The 21,114-nt window shown below is 48.6% G+C and overlaps 1 protein-coding gene across 1 annotated transcript in view; it reads left to right on the forward strand.

Annotated features, from left to right (window-relative positions):
• The window catches only part of LOXL1 (lysyl oxidase like 1), a 35,666-nt gene extending 16,452 nt beyond the window's left edge, over positions 1-19,214 (forward strand). Inside the window, exons 2-7 of the mRNA XM_067543223.1 lie at positions 10,538-10,646; positions 13,488-13,625; positions 14,260-14,416; positions 15,445-15,540; positions 16,458-16,573; positions 18,765-19,214. Coding sequence (XP_067399324.1) covers positions 10,538-10,646; positions 13,488-13,625; positions 14,260-14,416; positions 15,445-15,540; positions 16,458-16,573; positions 18,765-18,771 — 623 coding nt within the window. The 3' untranslated portion in view covers positions 18,772-19,214. The remainder of the gene's footprint in view (positions 1-10,537; positions 10,647-13,487; positions 13,626-14,259; positions 14,417-15,444; positions 15,541-16,457; positions 16,574-18,764) is intronic.
• Positions 19,215-21,114: the final 1,900 nt, after the last annotated feature.

Raw genomic sequence — 21,114 nt, forward strand, 5'->3', positions numbered from 1 at the left:
TCATGTAGTGGGTACTGCTAGAAGCAAGGTACGTTGACTCGGTGAACCAGTGGCTTTTGTTCCTACTTCTCGGCAAGTTGTAGAGATGCAGGAGAAAGAAAGGAAAACATAACCTCTCTGTGCGTCTGTCCCCCTCCTGTCAAATCGGGATAATAACACAGCCTTTGTCTCTTTTCTCTAGTAAAACGCGAGCCCTTTGGGGCAGGGAACTATTTTCTGTACAGCACCTGGCACAAAGGGGCCTTCATCTCAGTTAAGCCCGTTAGGGGCTACCACAGTAACACCATGTGGACAAGTCCAAGTTAGGAAGAGCATGGTTAACTGTGTAATACCACTTCCCAGACCAGTGTCTTGCTAGTCAATCAGCCGCCCCGTGCAGCCAGCAACCAACTGAAGGTATGTTTGAGAAACCATCTTGGCACCCCTGCTGGGTCCAACCACTCGAACTTGGATGTCGGCGATGGAGACCCAGGAGGTCTTTCCACGTTACCTTTCCCTCCCTCCCCAAATGCCATGAACTCACTGGGTGGCAGGAGGGGGGTTATCTGGGTGGAACTCCACCTCGAACCTTGAGCGGGTGTCTTCAGAACACAAAGAAACCCAGCCTCTGCTGAGATGCTGTTACTGGAAAATTCCAGCGTCCCAGGGCATGGCTGGCCTTGAACGTGTGTTTGTGATCAGACCCCTCCGAGTCCATGTTTCGTGTAAGCAGTGCTGAACAAAGGACTAATTTTATGAGCTTGACCTCATTTCCTTCTGGCCTGGCTCCAGGGGCTGCAGAGGCGAAGGGGAGCCGGGTGTGTATATATCCTTGTCAACTCGCAATACTAACCACATGTGAGCTTTCTAAAATAAACGCAACCCCCGTGCTCTTTGCTCCGTTTACACTACCATTTGTTTTCTCTCTCTCTGTTGCTAACATGCTCTTTTGAGTCCATTCTTTCCTCTTCCCCATCCATTCTCTTCCTCCTTCCTTTTATCTTAGTATTTATTTGCAGCACTTTCTCCATTGCATCTTTTGTTCTCTTCAAGAGTCTTCTCTGTCTCTAGCCTTTCTCGCCATCTGGCACCATTTGTCTCTGTCTCTTGCCTCCCTCCTTCCTTCCTTCCTCTTGATCTAGCGTAACACCTTTTCATGGGAAACCCACTTCAACGGTTCGCTTTTCTGTCCTTAAGCAATCCAGACAAAGACCCACAGGGAACATGTGACTTGGAGAAATGACATAATAACGAGGATCCTCATAGCTAACCTCGAATGTTCCAAAATTGGAAGTCAGGCCCTAAAACTCATGAGATTGAAAAAAATCATTGATAAATCTGGGGTTCTTTTTCTTTGCCTTCTGGTTGTTCTCGGGCTTCTCTCTGCAACCACAAGGACTAGAAACCTACTTAAAAAAATTAAAGCATTATCACATGATTCCAAAAGCTGGAGATTTAAAACAAACACCAAATATCATGAGATGTGGGATAAAATTGTGAGAATTGGCAACATGGGCCCCTCTTTCGGGCATTTTTCATAAGTGACTACAGGAAAGCTCTCTCCATCAGTGGACTGGTTGGCCAGGAGAACAAGAGGGACGATATTGGTGCCAGGATTGACTGATTGTGATGTCACAGATACACATGTGCCATGTGCCAAACACTGTGCATGGGATAATATCCACAACTCGTGCCTTACAGCAGTCTTTAAAAGACCCACCTCTCTTCCCCAGAGAGAATCAGCTCCAGACCAGAGCATCTGGTCTCAAGCACCGTCCCACTCTCCCTTCAGTCCCTTCTCCCCCCCGCAACCAGGTGTGACAACCTGTGGTTCTTGCCGTGTGCCTGGCAGCTGCTCCCAAGAGAGACCTGTGAGCCACAGTGCTCCAGAGCCATTGCAATTCAACTTCTAAGGCTATGTCTGCAGCGCAACCATGGGGTGTGACTGCAGCTCATGTAGCACCCCTGAGCTAGCTAGTCCAGGTCTGGGAGCAGCAAAGCTGCTGTAGCACACGGGGGCTGCAATTCCACCGGAAACGCTCCCGCGGGGAGGCTGTGCTGAGGTGTGCGCGGATGCTCCGCCGAGTAAAGCTAGCTTGAATATGATTGGAGCTGCATGTGGAGGCTCCAGCCAATCTGTCCACCCGAGTTAGGGCAAAGAATAGGATAGGGAGCCACTCTTCATACAACACCTACAGATGCCCTTCTCTCCGGCCGGGGGGCGGGGACTGAAGAAGGCATCCCATTGCGTGGCCTCCTCGCCCCGTCTCCACGAGGCCTGGCCATTCTGCTCCCAGCAGTCTCTGCAGAGGAGCCACTGATTCCCCTTTGCCGCCACATGTCTCTGATTAGATTTATTTTCATTTTTCTTTCCCTGTATGTACGCGGGTCACCTAGCAACCACTCAACCCAGCATATTTGTCTTGGTTTCCCACAGGGCTTTGTGTTCACTCTGTGGGCGGCTTGATCTGAAGTGTTGGGAATTTTTTTCACATTTACTAGCACATTTGAGTTCAGGGCAACAGTGGAATAACAGCCCCCCCGGCTCCCCGCTTCCTGGACACTCACTCACAACTGAGGCTCTTGTGGCCGCCAGCTGAGCTGTAAACCCCAGGTCCTGACCATTAGTGGTCATTAAAGTTCCCGTGACACTTTTCACAGGAGGTGTTGGCCCCAGTGTCCTGGCCAGCTTCCAGACTGAGTAATTACATTCTGGTTTATCTGAACGTCCCTGTGCGGCTTCAATTAGGGAAGTTATTTTCCTCCTATAAACTGCTGGGTAGTGCTGTTAGCAGGGAACAGCAGCCACGTTCCAGTCCAGAGGTAGCTGCACTCCACCGTGTCTGTGCGTGCGTGTGTGTAATTACTTACAGACTTTAAATGTCTTTCCATGTGAGGATCTCAAAGCAATTTGTAGCATTGATGAATAAACCATGTGTAAGGTAGGCCCGTGTTACTGTTCCCATTTTACAGGTGGGGAAACCGAGGCGCAGACAGAGTAAGCGACTTGTCCAAGATCATCCAGTAAAATGGCAGCAGTGCTGGAAATAAAATCCTGGGGTCCTGTCGCCCAGTCCCTCGCTCCAAACCCTCAAAAACACTTCCTCTTTTGCAAGCAGTCAGTAATAACAACACCTAGTTCTTCTCAGCAGTAGCTCTCAAATCAATGTACAAAGAAGCTCACTACCATTATACCCCTTTTACACGTGGGGAAACTGAGGCACAGGGCAGTGAAGTGACTTGCCCAAGGTCCCACAGTGGGTCACAGGCAGGGCTGGGAACTGAACCCAGGTCCACCTGGTTTCTAGCTATAGATCTTTGTAGTTATTAATAGGGGGCTCAAGCCTGCAGCCCTCACTCAGGCACAGTTTCACATGAAGCCTCTGGCAATTGTGCCTGACTGAAGGGACTGGCACTACCGGTCCACAGTGAACATGCTGCCCTGTGAGACCCCTCCCAGGGCTGGCTGCCTTCGTGCAAGCTGCTCCCCTGCAGTGCATGTCACACTCGCACTCTGCTCCACCAGCACATTGGTGCGGCTGTGCTATGGGTGCAATGGATCAGATGGATTTCCTCCATGCTGAAACTGCCAGCTGGTGGGGAGAGTCCACAGCAGGCCTCCCCCAGGCTTAGTGTCTGCAGCGTGATAGATACACGCGCTGTGCCTGGGCCCAGCGGAGACCCTCTGTGTCCAGAGAAGCTAACACAGGCTTTGAGCTAGTTTGTTTTTGAAGCCAGTTATACATTTGGCCTCCACAACATCCCCTGGCAACATGTTCTATAGGTTGACTGTGTGTTGGGTGAAGAAAGGCTTCCTTATCTTTGTTTTAAACTTGCTGCTTATTAATTCCATCAGGTGACCCCTAGTTCTTGTGTTATGTGAAGGGGTAAATAACACTTCCCTGCTCACTGTCTCCATCCCACTCAAGATTTTATAGACCTCTATCGTAACCCCTCTTAGTCATCTCTTTTCTAAGTGAAGCTTAGAATCATAGAATAGAATCATAGAAGATCAGAGTTGGAAGGGACCTCAGGAGGTATCAAAGCAGGACTAACCTCAGCTAAATCATCCCAGCCAGGGATTTGTCAAGGCGCAGCTTAAAACCCTCTAAAGATGGAGATTCCACCACCTCCCTAGGTAACCCATTCCAGTGCTTCACCATCCTCCTAGTGAAAAACGTTTCCTAATATCCAACCTAGACCTCCCCCCCTGCAACTTGAGACCATTGCTCCTAGTTCTGTCATCTGCCACCACTGAGAACAGCCTAGCTCCATCCTCCCTGGAACCCTCTTTCAGGTAGTTAAAGACTGCTATCAAATCCCCCCTCATTCTTCTCTTCTGCAGACTAAACAAGCCTAGTTCCCTCAGCCTCTCCTCATAAGTCTTGTGCTCCAGCCCCTAATCATTTTTGTTGCCCACCGCTGCACTCTCTCCAACTTGTTCACATCCTTTTTGTAGTGGGGGGCCCAAAACTGGACACAATACTCCAAATGCGGCCTCACCAATGCCGAATAGAGGGGAATAATCACTTCCCACGATCTGCTGGCAATGCTCCTCCTAATGCAGCCCAATATGCTATTAGACTTCTTGGCAATAAGGGCACACTGCTGACTCATATCCAGCTTCTTGTCCACTGTAACCCCCAGGTCCTTTTCTGCAGAACTGCTGCCTAGCCAGTTGGTCCCCAGTCTGTAGCACTGCATTGGATTCTTCTGGCCTAATTGCAGGACTCTGCACTTGTCCTTGTTGAACCTCATAAGATTTCTTTTGGCCCAACCCTCCAATTTGTCTAGGTCACTCTGTATCCTATCCCTGCCCTCCTGCATATCTACCACTCCCCCCAGCTTAGTGTCATCTGCAAACTTGCTGAGGGTGCAATCCACCCCATCCTCCAGATCATTAATGAAGATGTTGAACAAAACCACAGTAGCGGTCTCTCCTCGTATGGAAGCTGTTCCATACCTCTAATAATTTTTCTTGCCCTTCTCTGTACCTTTTCCAGTTCTATCTATTTTGAGAGAGAGGGTTTTTTTTAATTCTCTCTTTTTTGAGTTCACAACCAAAACTGCACACAGTATTCTGTGTGTTGGCATGTCGTGGGTTTATGTAGTGACATGGTATTTTCTGTCCTATAATCTATTTCTTTCCTAATGATTCCTATCATTCTGTTAGCTTTTTTGACTGCAGCTCCACATGAGCAAGTATTTGCAAAGAACTATTCACAATTACTCCACAATCTTTCTTGACTTATAACAGCTAATTAGACTCCATCATTTTGTATGTATAGTTGAAATTATGTTTTCCAATGTGCATTACTTTGCATTTATCAACATTTAATTTCATCTGCCATTTTGTTGCCCAGTCACCCAGTTTGGTGCGATCCCTTTGTAACTCTTTGCAGTCTGCTTTGCACTTAACTCTTTTGAATAATTTCTTATCATCTGTAAATTTTGCCACCTCCCTGTTTTATCCCCTTTTCCAGATCATTTATGAATATGTTGAACAGCTCTGATCCCAGTACAGATACATGGGGGTCTTCATTATTTACCCATCTAAATAGTAAAAACTGACCTTTTATTTCTACCTTTTGTTTCCTGTCTTTTAACCAGTTACTGATGCAGGCGAGGACCTTCCCCCTTACCCCATGGCAGCTTAATTTGCTTAAGATCCTTTGTTGCACGACCTCATCAAAGGCTTTCTGAAAGTCCAAGTACACTATATCCACTGGATCACCCTTGTCCACATGCTTGTTTGACACTCTCAAAGAATTCTAGTAGATTGGTGAGGCATGATTTCCCTTTACACAAACTATGTTGACTCTTCCCCAACATATCATATTTATGCATGTGTCTGATCATTCTGTTCGTTACCATAGTTTCAACCAATTTGCCTGGTACTGAAGTTAGGTTTACCGACCTTTAATTCCATGATCACCTCTGTAGCCATTTTTAGAAATTGGCATTCCAATAGCTTCCTCTCGTCATCTGGTACAGAGGCTGATGGACCCACGATAGGTTAAATACCACAGTTCGTAGATCTGCAGTTTCATATTTAAGTTCCTTCAGACCTTTTGGGTAAATATCATCTTGTGCTGGTTACTTTTTGTTCCAAAAGCTCCTATATTAGCACCTCAGTCTGGGAAAGTTCCTTGAATTTGTACCCTAAAAGAATGTCTCAGGTGTAGGGAGGTTCCCACATTCTCTGCACTAAAGACTGATGCAAAGAATTCAATAGCCTTGTTTTCCTTGTGTGCTCCTGTAGCACGTCAGTCCCCTAATGGTCCCACTGATTGTTTGGCAGCCTTCTGGCTTCTGATGTACTTTTAAAAAAGTCTGAGAAGCTGTTGATCTTCAGATTCTTTCTTGGCCTGCCTTGTTACACTTTTACACTTGACTTGTTAGAATTTATGCTCCTTTCTCTTTTCCTCAGTAGGATTTAACTTCCAATTTTAAAGGATGCCATTTTGCCTCTAACTGCCTCTTTATTCTGCTGCTCAGTCATTGTGGCATATTTTGGCCCTCTTCGGTTTGTTTGTTTTTAATTGGATTATCTGAGACTTTGTTTTTTATTAAACATGGTTGGCTTGCTGGGTTGGGAACAGTGTCCAGTAGCCGTGAGCTCACACACGACAATATTGCCTTCTCTCTGAGCACAGTTCAGGACATGCCGTATTAGGAGCTGCCTTTGATCCAGCAGGATCAGGCTTCTTGCTATATTAACTGTCTCATAGAGCTGGGTGAAGGGTTTTGGATGAATAGTTCAATCATCAAAAATGCAATTGTGAGTTGCCTGAAACTAGATGCAAATTTGGGCTGAATTTGGAGGGCAGTTTTGGCCAGAAAAAAAAGTTTTTATTTTTTTGAAAAAGTCAAAACATACCTCCCGGGGTGCTGTGAGGAGAACTGTATTAGAGACTGGGAGGTGCTCAGACACAACAGCAGTGGAATACCTTCGATAGGCGGGACATTGACTCCAGTTGCTAGAAGGCCTCAGCAGCTAACCTGAACCTGTCAATGCTCCTTGGCTTATGGGCATGGTTGTAAACCCAGCAGGAGAAAAGAACAAGTGCAAAGTAGGGACGGCAGAACTGGCTTTCGCCTCTGCCCACCGAGATGGCTTTTAATGATGGCACTTCTTGATTGGAAAGGAACAGAAGGATCTGAGTTGAATGATCCTGGTAAGACTTGTACATCCATCAATGCTGTCCTCAAGCACAGGTGTGGTTCTTTAGCAGCTAGATTTGATAGTTGCTTAAGCCACAATCAAGAAAACGTTACATTCAGTTATTATTCAAATATGTTGAGGGTTCTTGACATAAAGACCAAATCTGGCCACTCTTTTCTGAGCTTCTTCAGGCAGACTGAGCAGGTCATGCAGCCCAGCTCTTGAAAGCAACCCTACAGTAACAAACCGACCCAACACATGTGACAAGCAACCCTACAATAACAAGCCAGTGTTTGCAGCCCAGGACTAGTGAGCTTCCCTAGCATTGCAAACCAGCATGCACAGTGCAGCGTTATTAAGTGATTAGAATAACGAATCAGGGAGCTCAGTTCTGTACACAGAAGCAACCCTACAATAACAAACAACTGTGCTCTGCACAGTGCTATTGAGCAGCCCTACAATAACAAACCAGTGCAGAAACTTTGGGGGAAGGGGGAAGGATGTACGTTGGTGAAGGAATCTGATTGCTGTCTCAAGTTTCCAAGATTTATTATAAACAACAGTGAAAAGGAAACATTTTTATAAATGATGACCAATCCCCTGGCAATGTTCCTTTCTCAAATGTAGGTACAAATCATCACGCAAGTTGTGAATTCCTTCCTCGAAGCACGGCTGATCAGCCTGGAGTGTTCGTTTTTTCTTTTCTTTTTAGGGAACAGTTCCTTTAAAAAAAAAAACAGTTGCTCCCACTGACTCCCTCTTCATGTCTTTGTGTTCGAATCCCCCTGTGCATTACATCACCAGAAATGACCAAGCATAGAGCAGGAAATGAGATCCAATCTAGTGACGAGATTTCTCCAGGGAAAACAGGCCAAGAAACAAGAAGGCATTGTTCTCTGCAAACAAAAATCAAAAAGCCCACCCACTCAGGACCTGATCCAGTTCCCGCTGACGCTGATGGAAAGGTTCCCACCGACTCCGGCGGGAGCTGCAGAGCTGCCATCTCTGGAATGCAGCAAACCCGTTGCAGCACAGAGGCATCCTGTGGTGATGCAGGCCACATGAAGCTCACTTTGGATGAGCATCCCAGTGTGTCTGCAGCTGACCTGAGCTGCTCTGCTGTGGGAAGCCGGGCTGCAGATCTCATGCAACAGATACATTAGAAGGAGGACTATGACCTGACAGTGCGGTATGGTTGTGCTCGGAAACACAGAATAAAGGGGGGGACAGGGCCAGTATAGATTGGGAATGGGTCTGCTGGGGCATCAGCACTGATGCTGAGGAGACGTGTTAATCATCGCACTGGTAAAGCACATCCTGTCCAGGGATTTAAATTACTCAGATGGGGGTGTGCAGCATTACCCCCATTCAACAGAGAGGCAGGATCTAAAAGCCCCCAGCCCGGGAGGGAGGTTAGGGGAACTGTGGCACAGCGAAGTGAAGCAAGTTCCCCAGTGTCACACTGGGACTCGAGACAGAGGTGTAAATGGGGGGAAAGATCATCGCCAGCTCTCCACAGCTCCAGCCTCAGGCCAGATTCACTCCCCCATGCAAAGTCAGTGGCTTGCCCCTCCCCTTTAGGGGCCCTGATGACGGAGGCTCGTTCCAGCTGAGCTCCGTAATGGTGTTTGGAAGCTGAGTCAGCCCTCGCCCCTCCCCAGCTCCTCACCCAGCCCTGTCCCAGCCACTGCCAATATCCTGCCTCCCCCTCCTTCTGCACAGAGGCTTCATCTTGCAGCTTCCTTCCTGAAGCATGAGGCTGGTCTCAGCAGACGGCACAAGAATGGGGATACGCTAGTGCTCAGCCGCTGCTAACTAATCTCCTCCCCTAAAGCGAGCTGAGAAAACACCCCTTGGCAGAGTTGGGGAGGCTGCAGTGATCAGTGACTTCTCCTAGCTTTGAAGCTCGGAAGCAGGAGAATCTGACGGGAATGTCCTGGTGGAACACGAAGGGCTAGGAGACTAAATAACAACCAGCCAGGATGGAAAGCAGCCCTTGCATCCCAGGCCTGCTGTGGCCACTCGCCTCGCTAGCTATAACGCGTGTGCACAGTGCAAGGTGTTTTGATGGCTGGCTCAGGGCACAATGGTCCGTGCCTAACGTCCCTGCTTCTGCATGAGAGCAGAGCCTCCCCTAACACAAACATTATGTGCTTAACCCTCATGGATTCAAAGAAGGCTTGAAAAGGTGGGCTGGGTGTAACCGGTGCCTGCCTGAGTCTGCAGGCAGCATGAAACCCTAGTGCCAAGAGTTGTAGACTGCCCCATTCATCGTCATTCTGACCCCTGCAGCCAACCCAAGGCATGGATGGGGGTCAGGACTCAGGGATAAGGTCACAGGGGCACCATGTGGGGTTTGTCCAGGGCCCCCCTTGGTCTGAATACGGCCCTGCTTTCGGTGTCTCTCACTCTCTTCTCTGGTTGAAGACCATTCCCTGGGATAATTCCCCCCTCTGGAAATGCAGTTCTCCCAAAGGAGCCATTCTCACTTTCCGCCACATCCCCTTGCTGTAGAGGCTTTGGCTGGGATGTCCCAAGGGAAGGGGTGGGAGTCATCACTTGGACGGTGCAAAGTGGCCTGGATTCTGAGGGATTCTTTACATGCAGCGAGAATGCAAGGAATCCGATTGTCTAATGCACGGGGCATTCATTCCCTGGAAAAGCCCTGTCTGTACGTTTGAAACCACCTCAGCACCAGCATCTCTGCAGCCTCTTCTCCTTTTCCGAGTCATGGTAAACCATCCCGAGACGTGGTGCTGTCTAGCCACAAGGACACATGCTTGGGTGTCAAGGGATCACAAGCGTCCATTACCGATTTCTGTGCTATCACTTGTCTGCGATAAAGAGATTTCCCTGGCATGTTCCGAAGGCTGTTCATCTAACACCTTTCGTGACCACTAGATTAACTTAACAAAATAAATGGTTAAATAGGAAGAACTTGTTCCTGGTGCTATCTCCCCAGCCAGGTATTAGAACCTGAAGGTTGGTACTAAGGTAATTGCTACCTCCGCTGGTTTGGAAGGAAAAAGAAGCCACAATCCATTGCAAATCTGATGGGTAACCCAGCCAATAAAATCTTTCATTTAATCAGTTCCAGCAGGACGGATGGAGCAGCCAGCCTTTGAAAATGTAAGAGTTTGATTTGCCAGTAAAACGGGTGGTGGGGGGGAGGTAAGGGGTGAGGATTTTCCATCTTTAGCAGAAATTAAAAAAATATGGCCGTCCTCAACACAAACCTTCCCAAAGAGGCCAGGAGCAGCTGCCTCCAAGTCTGAGAATATTGCTGTGTCAGCTGCACACAGGAGCAGCTTCCATTAGTCTTTACATGTAATTCACTTGGCTTGTCTGTTGTATTTTCAGGCTTTTCTCAGGCTGTCTCTCCATCTTTTACAGGCCTCCCTGACTTAGTACCGGATCCAAATTATGTCCAGGCCTCCACCTACGTCCAGAGAGCTCACCTCTATTCTCTTCGCTGTGCTGCTGAGGAAAAGTGTCTTGCCAGGTAAGGAGACAGGTGATTCCATGTTGGCAACTCTTGTGATTATATCATAAGTTTTGTGCTAGTTGGTGTTCTTCCTGAAGCCCCGGCTCCTGGAGTCAGGTGATTAGGGGAGAATCTGAACTTTCCTTTATAAAAGAAGTTTCTAGCCCACAGGATTGCAGAGAAAAATTTGAAAACATGAAACCTAAAAACTCAGAAACCTGAAGGCAAAGAAAAAGAATCAATTTTTAATCTCATGATTTTTAAGACAATCTCGTGATTTTTGAATGTTTGGCGTTAGTGATACTGTTGTCACTACCGTGATATTAATGATGGGCCAGCCAAAAATCTGGTTGAGTTTGGAAAGCTGTTGGGCCCATAGATCAGGCGGGAACTCTTCAGAACTGCTTGGTTTTGGTTGAACAGGATGGAAATATTGCAATAATATACAGACTGACCACAGCATTTCCCCTTCTGGTGCCAGCTGTGAACTCAGCAGTGTGCAAAAATATAGCCAGCAAAGGCAATAGAGCCTCAGTAACAGGCAGGGAGACAGGAAACCTAGGAGGGAATGAATCGCAGGCTCAATTTTTTACTGTTGTACAACCCTTTTCTGCACATGTCCAGATTTCCGAATCAATGGTGGAGAAGGTCCAAAAAATTTCAATGAAATCTTTTTTCATAGAAAAAAATGAGTTATAACAACAAAAATAGTTTATAGAAAAATGTTGTTGTCACCCACATTTTTCAGTGTTATTGTAAGGGAAAGTCCAAAACCAACATTTCAAAATTCTCTGAAACATGCAAAATTCTCTCACTCCTGAATTCTGTTCATCTAATTCCCATTTGTGCCTGTGAAAATCTTCCCTTGTTCACTGTAGAGACAATGGAATTAGAAGCTTAGTCTAATTGTGCTTTCTAGTTCATACACTAAATATATTGGTGACTGCTGTTATATTAGATAGAGATAGATAGATAGATAGATGGGGTGTATGGGGATAGCTACATAGATAGCTAGATAGATGGAGTGTATGGGGATAGCTACATAGATAGATAGATAGATAGATAGATGGGGTGTATGGGGATAGCTACATAGCTAGATAGATGGGGTGTATGGGGATAGCTACATAGATAGATAGATGGGGTGTATGGGGATAGCTACATAGATAGCTAGATAGATGGAGTGTATGGGGATAGCTACATAGATAGCTAGATAGATAGACGCCACCATCTATCTATTTCGGTAGCTGCATAAGGCAGTGCTGTGCTGAAAATAATGAAACACTTGCTTTGCTAAGTAAGGGCCGGATCCCAATATCGTTGTTCACGGTGGTAGCACTTTACTCTGCCCATAGCGGCGTTGACAGAAGTGGAGTAAGGTGTTGTTCAACAGGAGTAAGGGTATCAGAATCTGGCCTTCATTAAGTAGACACGGCATGCAATGCACCGTAGGAGCATGTGTGGTGCGTAGTGATCTTCGTGAGGGGCTGGGTTATTTTACCTGCTATATTTTTGTGCCTCATCTCTGCTCCCCCACACTGTAAAGTTGAGAGCACGTGTAGAACTGCGCCTGGTTCCTGGGCTCAAAATGAACTTGGTGTGAAGAGCCCACTCTGCATGGGCAGCTATTCTCAGCCGGACCCTACCACAGGGACAGCAAATGTAGCAGAGTAGCTGCTGATGCCTGAGCCGTGTCAATCTCTGTATAATCCCTCTCCTCCAGTGGGGTGTCACAGAGCCCTTCCTGGCAGAAGAAGTGAGATCTCCTGGCTAACGGGGAGAAGCTTCTGATCTTATTTAACAGGATATGACATGATGATAATAAAAGGGGAAAATGTGAGTGCGGAGAGTTTGGGGGGGAACTTGCTTCATAAGTTGGGGGGATGGGTCTGTCCTTTTTTTCCATGAAGGAGAATCTTGATACAGATTGATTTGCTGTTATTTTTCAAATCTGCTCTAGCTTTCATACTGCTGAGCAGACCTCCCAAAGGCCAGACGCCAAAGTCAGCATCCTCAGAGCTCAGCGCCCATCTCGGCACTGAAGTAAGGGCCAGCTTCTCAGCTGAGCCCACGGTGCTGGGTGTAAATTGGGCTCCGAGCACAGCGACCTAGTGGGAATTGCTGAGGGCTGAGAACTGATGAAAATCTAGGCCTTATTTGGGAGTCTAGATGGGAAATCGAGCTCTGAACCTGGGTGATGAGCATCTGGGAATCTGACCCTGAGTCCTTTGAAAATCTGCCTGACCCACCAGCCATTGAAATGAATGGAAATGCTCCCATTGACTCAATGAACATTCGAACAAGCCCTGACTGCCTGGAGCTAGGATCAAACTCTCCCCTCATCACCACCAGCAGGTTATTGGAAGCAAGGCTGAGCAAATCATGGATTTGTGGTTTGGCCAAAGAAAAATCCAGTGCAATTTGAACCCGGACCAGATTTTTCAAAACGTTTCATTAAATCGAAAACTTGACAAATCTAATTCTGAAATAGGGCAGCTGTTTTGAAACGAATCTCTTCTGATTCGTTCAGCTTCATGTGTTTTTCACACCTTTTTTTTTTAAACCGGCCATGTTGGAAAAGGAAATGCTTTCAGACTGAAAAGCTGAAACGAAAAGATTTGACTTTAAAACAAACTCCAGAACAAGCCGTCAGCTTTAACCTGAATCCAGGAATAGTTTCTGGGCCAAAACGAAAATGCATTTTGCAGCAAAAACTATTCACTGAAAAAAATTCCCTCCGCATTAAGTGGCAGCTTACCCAGACCAACCCGCAGCCCATCCGATGCTCAGATGTCACCAGCTGTTTTCAGGTTCAAGTGGCTTTCACCCATCTCCCCTTTTCCTTCCTTTTATCCCCTTCAGCACCGCCTACACCGCAGAGGCCACCGACTATGATGTCCGGGTGCTGCTGAGGTTTCCGCAGCGGGTGAAGAACCAGGGCACAGCTGACTTCCTACCCAACCGACCCCGACACAGCTGGGAGTGGCACAGCTGCCACCAGTGAGTCGAGGAGAACTGGGCAAAGGGCCTTGGCACTGGGACAGTCCTTTGGTGGGCAGCGGCCCTGGGGAGCCCTCCCGATTGGCTGAGGCTCCGGTTCAGTAAAGTAGCTTGAGCACGTGCATTAGCATTTTGCTGAATTGGGGCCTGCTGAGGGAGTGAGCCATCCTGGCTCTAGATCAGCTCCCGCACCAACCTTGCCTTCAGCTCTCCATTCTCATGCTCTCATTCCAGCCCCTTTTGTCTCCTCCTCTCCTCTTTCCTTTCTTCCTTTCTCGGCAGTGTTTATTTAGTCCCCCTCCACCTCTGAAACCATTTCCCTGCCAGCTCCCCGCCTGTCCCAGGAAGCACCCTGCTGCTCAGGCGAGCGTCATTTGAGGTCATCAGCATGGGCCCTGAGCTGAGCACCATGGGCAAAGAGAAGTTTGGGCTTCTACTGATGTGACTGATGCATTCTGGGAGCAGGTGGCTTTCGAGAAGCCGCACACCCCAGCACTCACAGCCCGGCACCTGCCACTTTCCCTGCCCCCTCTCACTCCTGGGCTCGTCTGGTGCCCTGCACCCCGCATGCATCTGTGACTAGCCCTTTGGTGCACGCCCTGATGCAGGAATCTCTGCCCTCGGGTTCCCTCAGGCACTACCACAGCATGGACGAGTTCAGCCACTACGACTTGCTGGATGCGGCCACGGGGAGGAAGGTGGCCGAGGGCCACAAGGCTAGCTTCTGCCTGGAGGACACCACCTGCGACTTTGGGAACCTGAAGCGCTATGCCTGCACTTCACACACCCAGGTGAGAGGAGGGGGGGATGGAGACGGGGCTGCACACAGCAAATCCAGGGCCTCGCCTGGTGCTGCTGATTAGCACGGCCACTCACTGACTGCAAAGTGCAGTGATTTAGTGCAGGGCTTGCTTCCTCTACGAGCCCCAGTTTCCCAGGACACCCAGCTGTGAGTGGGCAGGGACCTTTGGGTGCTGGGGAAGGGATTCATGAAAGTGTCCAGAACTGATCAGGACTCTCCCTCCGGGCATCATGCCCTCTGGAATAGCAAGCTGGGCCCTTTCGGCTCCGCTGGGCATATCCTCTTCATTTCCTGGGCCTGCACAGTGCTGGGGAAGGGGCTCAGGGCTCTTCGCCACTTTCTTCAATATTTCACTCTTCCCCCATGGTCACTGAAATGGAAAGCTCTGGCAGTTGCGGTGGAAAGCTCTAAAAGCAGCTGGTTCTGCAGTATGAAGCACCCATTATGCCCTAGGAAAGGCTAGGGATGTCCACCCAATGCTGCACTCTTTTTGGCAGATGCACCCATTTTTCCTGAAATGATGTAAAATAGTTGTTTCAGATGGTCACAGGAATCCATGCCAGTATTTTCATATAGCCGCCACAGGCATCAGTTTGATGGACAGAGTCCTCAGACTGGTCATTCCCTTTGCATTCAAAACACCTGAGGTGGAATCTTGTGCCCACCCAAATGGACTCTGCATACAGCCCTGGGGAAGGAGAAGAACCTGAACTGGATTCCTGTGCCCACATGGAATGGACTCCGCATCACTGCTTCAGGGAGGAAAACGTGTTTTGCATTAGCAGAAGTTGCAGACCAGACACACCACCTGCACAGGACTGAGCAGCGTGGGTAATTCCAGAACCTAGTTCTAAATAAAGACAGGGCGGGAACAACAGGAAAGGGGAAAAAATGAGAAATGATAAAGATAAAAAGCAAAGTTTAAAGCCTGTGTTCTGCAGATCAGACTAGATGATCCGCGGGTCCCTCCTGGCCTTAGAAATCTGACTCACGGGCACTGCTCTTTCCTTCTGTCAGGGCTTGAGTCCCGGTTGCTATGACACCTACAATGCGGACATTGATTGCCAGTGGATTGACATAACAGACGTGCAGCCTGGAAATTACATCCTAAAGGTTGGTTTCCCGGTGTGCAGGACGTCGCTGCGTGGGCCATTGCTGTGAAGCAAGCGAGGCCATTAGTGGCACCATTACTCGTGAAATCATGGGGAAGTTAGTGCTGGAGTTTGGCTCGCATGTGTCAGTGTTGGGCCCCTTGGTTGTGAACATCCAGCCGAAGACAATGTGCGTAACATGGAGACTCAGACATTTGTCTGAGGACAAAGGCAGCCACGCGGAGAGCCCAGCCACAAGCTACGCAGTGGCAATTCGAAAGAATGGGGGGAGATGTAAATGAAACAATAGCTGGTCACCTCTGAGAAAAGCAGAAAAGCAATCCATTGTGGGGCTGGTTTTCCCCACACACAAACACATTTTAGGACCAAATTAAGCCCCGCTGCAAGCTGGTGCAATGCCATTGAGCTCCAGGGACGCTAAGCCCGATTACACCAGGGCTGAATTTGACCCTCTCTGTTACACCTCTCATTTTTTTGGCCATTCGCTGCAGAGAAGCAGCGTGGTTGCAGCAAGATGACAAGCTGTGTTTTGGCAGAAAGTGGAGGGGTTTTGCCTGTGGCAGAAACCATAAAACTAAAAAAATGTGACCGTGGAAAAGCAAAACTGCGCATGGCAGTTTATTTCCCTGAAAGGACCCAAATAAATACTGTGCATTTGTCATTGCAAACTTTAATAGTTAAACATTATCGTGCATATTACAGGCGAGACAAGGGACCAGCCAGCAACAGGGCCCCATTGTGCTAGGTGCTGCACAGACAGAGTAGTAGATAGTCCTTGCCCTGAAGAACTTACAAGCTAAATAGACAAGATAAGCTAGGGATGGGAAACAGGTTCCACACACAATGACATTGCGCTCTCGCTGTCTACTGACTGCCAGAGGAACTGGAACTGTTGTTGTCTTTGTCTTGCTTTCTTAGGTTCAAGTGAACCCCAAGTACATGGTGCTGGAGTCAGACTTCACCAACAATGTTGTGAGGTGCAATATTCACTATACTGGACGCTATGTTGCCACTACAAACTGCAAAATTGCCCAGTAAGTGTGCTCATGAAACTCTCCTGCTCCTTGTCTGTCTGCCTGGGTTGTGCCCATCACTGTGATAGCCGGGCCCCTCGCCTCTTTCTTCTTCTGCTTCTCTCTCTCCTCCATCACTTCTTGGTGGTGTGGAATCGGAGATGAAAAGGGAAAGGGGAGGATGGAGCGGGGGAAACTGCTGTTGGGGAGGGGGCATGGGAAATGCAGAACCAGTTCTTGAATACGAAGGGGTGAGGGGGTCTTTCCAGCGCTAGATCGGAGCATCAGTCTGCACCTTAAATGGAGCAGTTCTGTCTCCAGCTGCCACCTACAGTCTGATCTGCTCCCAGAGCAGCACTGCCTCTCTGTTAGGCTGTGGTCTCATCCAAACCGTCCGCGTGAGATGTCTCCGTCGCTAATTCTTAACCAAGAAACTGCACAGAAAATGCCTCTTATGTCATCACCTCCATTCCCACCACCTGCTTCCCCATTCCAGACCCACGCTGGCTTGTTCCCCACACTCTGCTGCTTTGCACAGCCTCGGGTGGTTCAAGCACATGACTGGGGACCCGGAGCTCTGGGTGCTCATCCCAGCTCCGCCACTGACCCACTGTGTGGTGATGGGCAAGTCTCTTGACAGCTTGGTTTTCAGAGGTGCTGCGCACCACCAGCGCTCATTGACTTCGCCGCCTCTGTAAATCAGGCCTTTAACCTAGGTCTCCACCTGTAAAGTGGTTAGGTGGGGTGTGATGATTGTCTGTGGAGCACATGGAGCGCTTCAGTTGAAAGGGGCCGTACAAGTTAAAAGGGCTAGTTACCCAAGTGAGTCAAAGCAGCACTTGGTGCACCTGAGGGCATTATGCCACCTTTCCACTTGCCCTGTCCCGGATGCCTCTGGGGAGGGGCAGTTTGGCCCTGGGACAAATTAGAGCAACCTCAGGGCTGCTCTAACTTCCAGCAGTGCTGGCAGCTCGCAAGCAGCTGCTGCCCAATCCAGGAGCACCAAAACACGGTGCATGCTGCCCCCACCCCACCATCCCCGCCTTGCCCCTCCTCAGCCCAGGATTGCCCCATTCAGGCGAGGTTGGAAGAGGGGCTAAGGCGGAGAACTGTGGCGAAATGCAGCAAGTTGCCGGAGCTGTGAGCGATCCCCCTCCTGTGGGCCCATCGCAGCCTCTCGGTGAGTGTTTGGGAAGTACTTTGGTGTCTCGCTGTGCTGGGTCTGCGAGCACCATCAGCGCACAGCCGGGGGAAGCCTGCGCAAACAGGGCAGCCGCAGTGAGGCATGCCCAGGCCGCCGCGGGACGGCTGTTGGGTTTGACAAAGTAACCAAGTGGGGGAAATGAATTGATTTTTGTTTTACATTTGCTCATAAACGTATTTCGAGACTGGCTCAAGGTTGGGCCTGAATGGGGGAAAAAACCCCACGGCCAGCGAAGGCTGTTGGAGGGTGGGACTGCATCCCCGTCCAGGAGAGAGACAAGCACCGCAGACCTCCGCTGGACTTGGATGCCATTGAGCCTTAGACAGTGAGGAGATTTGGTAGGGGCTAAATCCTGCCAGGCATTGCACAGGTGTCCTGGGAGTTCGTCCGTCCCCCCCTGCTCCATGCAGCAGTGGGGCAGGATGCCTTGCCAGCATGCTACTGGGCTCTAGCAGGTGTGGATTTAAATTGAACTCAGTGTGGGAAATCCTGGCCTCATTGATATCAGTGGGTTTTGCCATTGATTTCAATAGGGCCAGGGTTTCACCCATAGAGATCTTGGGGCTCCAGTCCCCAGGGAAGACCAGGTTGTATTTCATAGAGGCAGGAGACCATTCTGTAGCTCTGTGGTGCCTAAATCCTTTCAAGAGGTGGTCAGGGTGACTGTGCTACATGGCAGCTGGCCCTTAGCGTCACAGAAGAAGCCACAATAAAGTCAGTCAAACTGTTTTCACTAAAACATTTTTTTTCAGTGGCAAATGACTTTTTCACCAACAATTTCAAATTTCATTTCGCTCACTGGTCTGATTGTTATTTCAGATTGTCTGTGCACATTTTCAGTAAACATTTTAGTTTTTCAGTTTGGTTTTTAAACTTTAAAAGCTTATTTGCCAAAACAATGTGGGGGTGGGGGGAACACAGGGCTTTTTTTTTTTGTTTTTTTTCAATTTTCTGTGTAGCATGTTTCATCCAGTGTGACTGTTGACTTCTTTTATCTTCCACTGGCAGGTCTTGACCCAAACGGGACAGGAAGCATGACACCTGACCCCACCTGCCAACCCACATTCAACGCTGTCAAGATGGCACTTGAAATGTCGGCTCCTGGCTGCCTGATACAGTGGGGCAGCAGCTGTGTCTCCAGTCCGGCAGCCCCTCGTGACAAAAACAATTATTTCTCGATTGTAAAAACCCGAGGGAACTGAGAGTGATTATTTTAAATATTTTTATACTTAACTTTTCTTTAACCTTTGGGGTTTTTCCCCTGTTTCCAAGTGGAGATTGCTGATGATTTAGGTTAAATAAAACAAGGATTATTACCCTCCCAAGCCCTGCCAGTACCTGTAGATGACATGCTATATCGGTAGACAGCGCTGAAGTCTAAACTGTGCCCATTTGTACAATATGGGGCTATAGTTTTATGGAGGCTCTCTAGTGACACCACACATCCCAGCCTCCAGGTCAGACTACAGCTGTGATCTGAGCATATCATATTATTTATAATCTGCCACCAACGCATCCCCCCAAATAGGAACTAAGGCTAAAAGTTTCAAACGCACCCTCTGATTTTGCCTATGTTCTCGAGTGCCCAATCTCAGATGTCCTGGGTCTGAGTGTCAGAGGTGCTGAACACCTGTAGTTCCTGCTGCCTTCAGCTGGAGTCGCAGGTTGGAACTAGGGGTGCAGGGAATGCGGACACACCCCCTGGCTTGAAGTGGGTTCCAGCATATCCAGGGTTTCCAGTTTGTTTCAATGGCTCTCAGCATCCCCACTACACAAAGTGTCCAACCCCCCTGACTGGAGTAGCGGGTATTCAGGATTTCTGCAATCAAGCCCAAGCTTCTCTGCTCTGGGACACCTAACATTTAGCCCAAACAGCCAGGGCAAGAATTTGCTGTCAGTAACACTAATATTTATACAAAGTTATTAGTTTATTATTTGTATTGCGGTAGTTCCTAGAGCCCATTGTGCTAGGTGCTGTACAAATACAGAACAATAAGAAGATCGCTGCCCAAAGAACTGACAGCCTAAGTAAAATAAAGCAATGCAAGGCCACGTCATAGTGACACCACCGCTTACATGGGTACAACTGAGATCAAAAACCTGGCTGGGAGTTTTAATTTTTATTCAGTCGAAAGCAATACTGTCAATTGTGTAGTTATAATTTGTTCACAAAGCAGAGCGGGATTTAGTAAACCTAAGATGACAACATATTTCATCTTCATGGTTTAAAAGAAAAATAATCATCACAACAGGTTGTTTTACCATTTTTTTTACATTAAATGAAACGCTTTCCCTGCAGTATTGGGAACCCAAACACCCACAGGGCAGGGGAATTAAGGAATGAAACCCAGAAATGAAATTGACTAACAACAGAGAGTGAAACTGACCAGCCAAGTGAAGGGCACAATGGGGCACATTCTCACTCGTGGAGCAAAGCGCACCGACGTGGTGACTAGACCCTGGTGCTGGCTGTGCAGCGAGGAGTGAATTCCACGCTCCGTGACTTTGGTGCAAAGTAACTTTAGCGTGACTAGTCTAAGGGGCGAGTGAAGGATGCTCAGGGTATGTCTACACCGCAAGAGCCCATGTCGCCTTGTTCGTGTTACCTGGATTCAAGCTAAGTGGGGTAGGCTAGGCTGTGCCCAGCTTTTGCAATGTAGCGATACCCCGGGTAACACTAGTGCAGGGACAGCTGCAGCTGTGTATGTTGCAGGACATCACCATTATTACTGAGGTGCAGAGTGCTTTTTGCCATTGTAGCTGATGCTCTAATGTACTGCAGTAAGTAGCAGGGCTGTTAGAGAGCTACCCTGGACTGCCTGACGTGACGGGGGGGTCCCCGCTTCCTCACTCACACCCTGCTTCCCCCAGACGAGGAATGGAAATGAGGAATCCAGTTAGCAGTGACTCCAGAGAGTCTTCTCTGCCTTATTTCTAGAGAGGGGCTCGAGCAGCAACGTCTGGCTCGAGATCTCAGCCTTCCCCAAGTTCAGGCCGTTTGGCTCTTGAGTTGATTCTAGGCCTGTCTCCAGGTAGACTTGAGCTAAGTAGTGAGACTGGGAACTGAGCCACCTGGCAGCTTCAGGATGCTGTCAGCGCTGGCACCGGAAGGAATCTCTTGCTGGCGCCATGTGAGCTGCTTCCAGAGCAGAGTCAACTGACGGGTACTTGATGCTACCATGCAGCTGGCCTGGCTCAAGGACCACCCCTCTGAAGACATCGCACAGCCGCAGTGCAATCTCAGCACGCTCCAGCCAGTCCTTGCCCATCCCTCCCACTCACTCCTGCCCCAGGTCTAAACTAATCCCCCTCCAGTTTCCTTCCCACCTGGTAAAAAAGAGAGATGGCCCCCTAATTC

Source organism: Emydura macquarii, unplaced genomic scaffold (assembly GCF_026122565.2).
Source record: "Emydura macquarii macquarii isolate MOO-44397 ecotype Brisbane River unplaced genomic scaffold, CSIRO-AGI_Emac_v2 contig_799, whole genome shotgun sequence".
Classification (NCBI taxonomy): domain Eukaryota; kingdom Metazoa; phylum Chordata; order Testudines; family Chelidae; genus Emydura; species Emydura macquarii.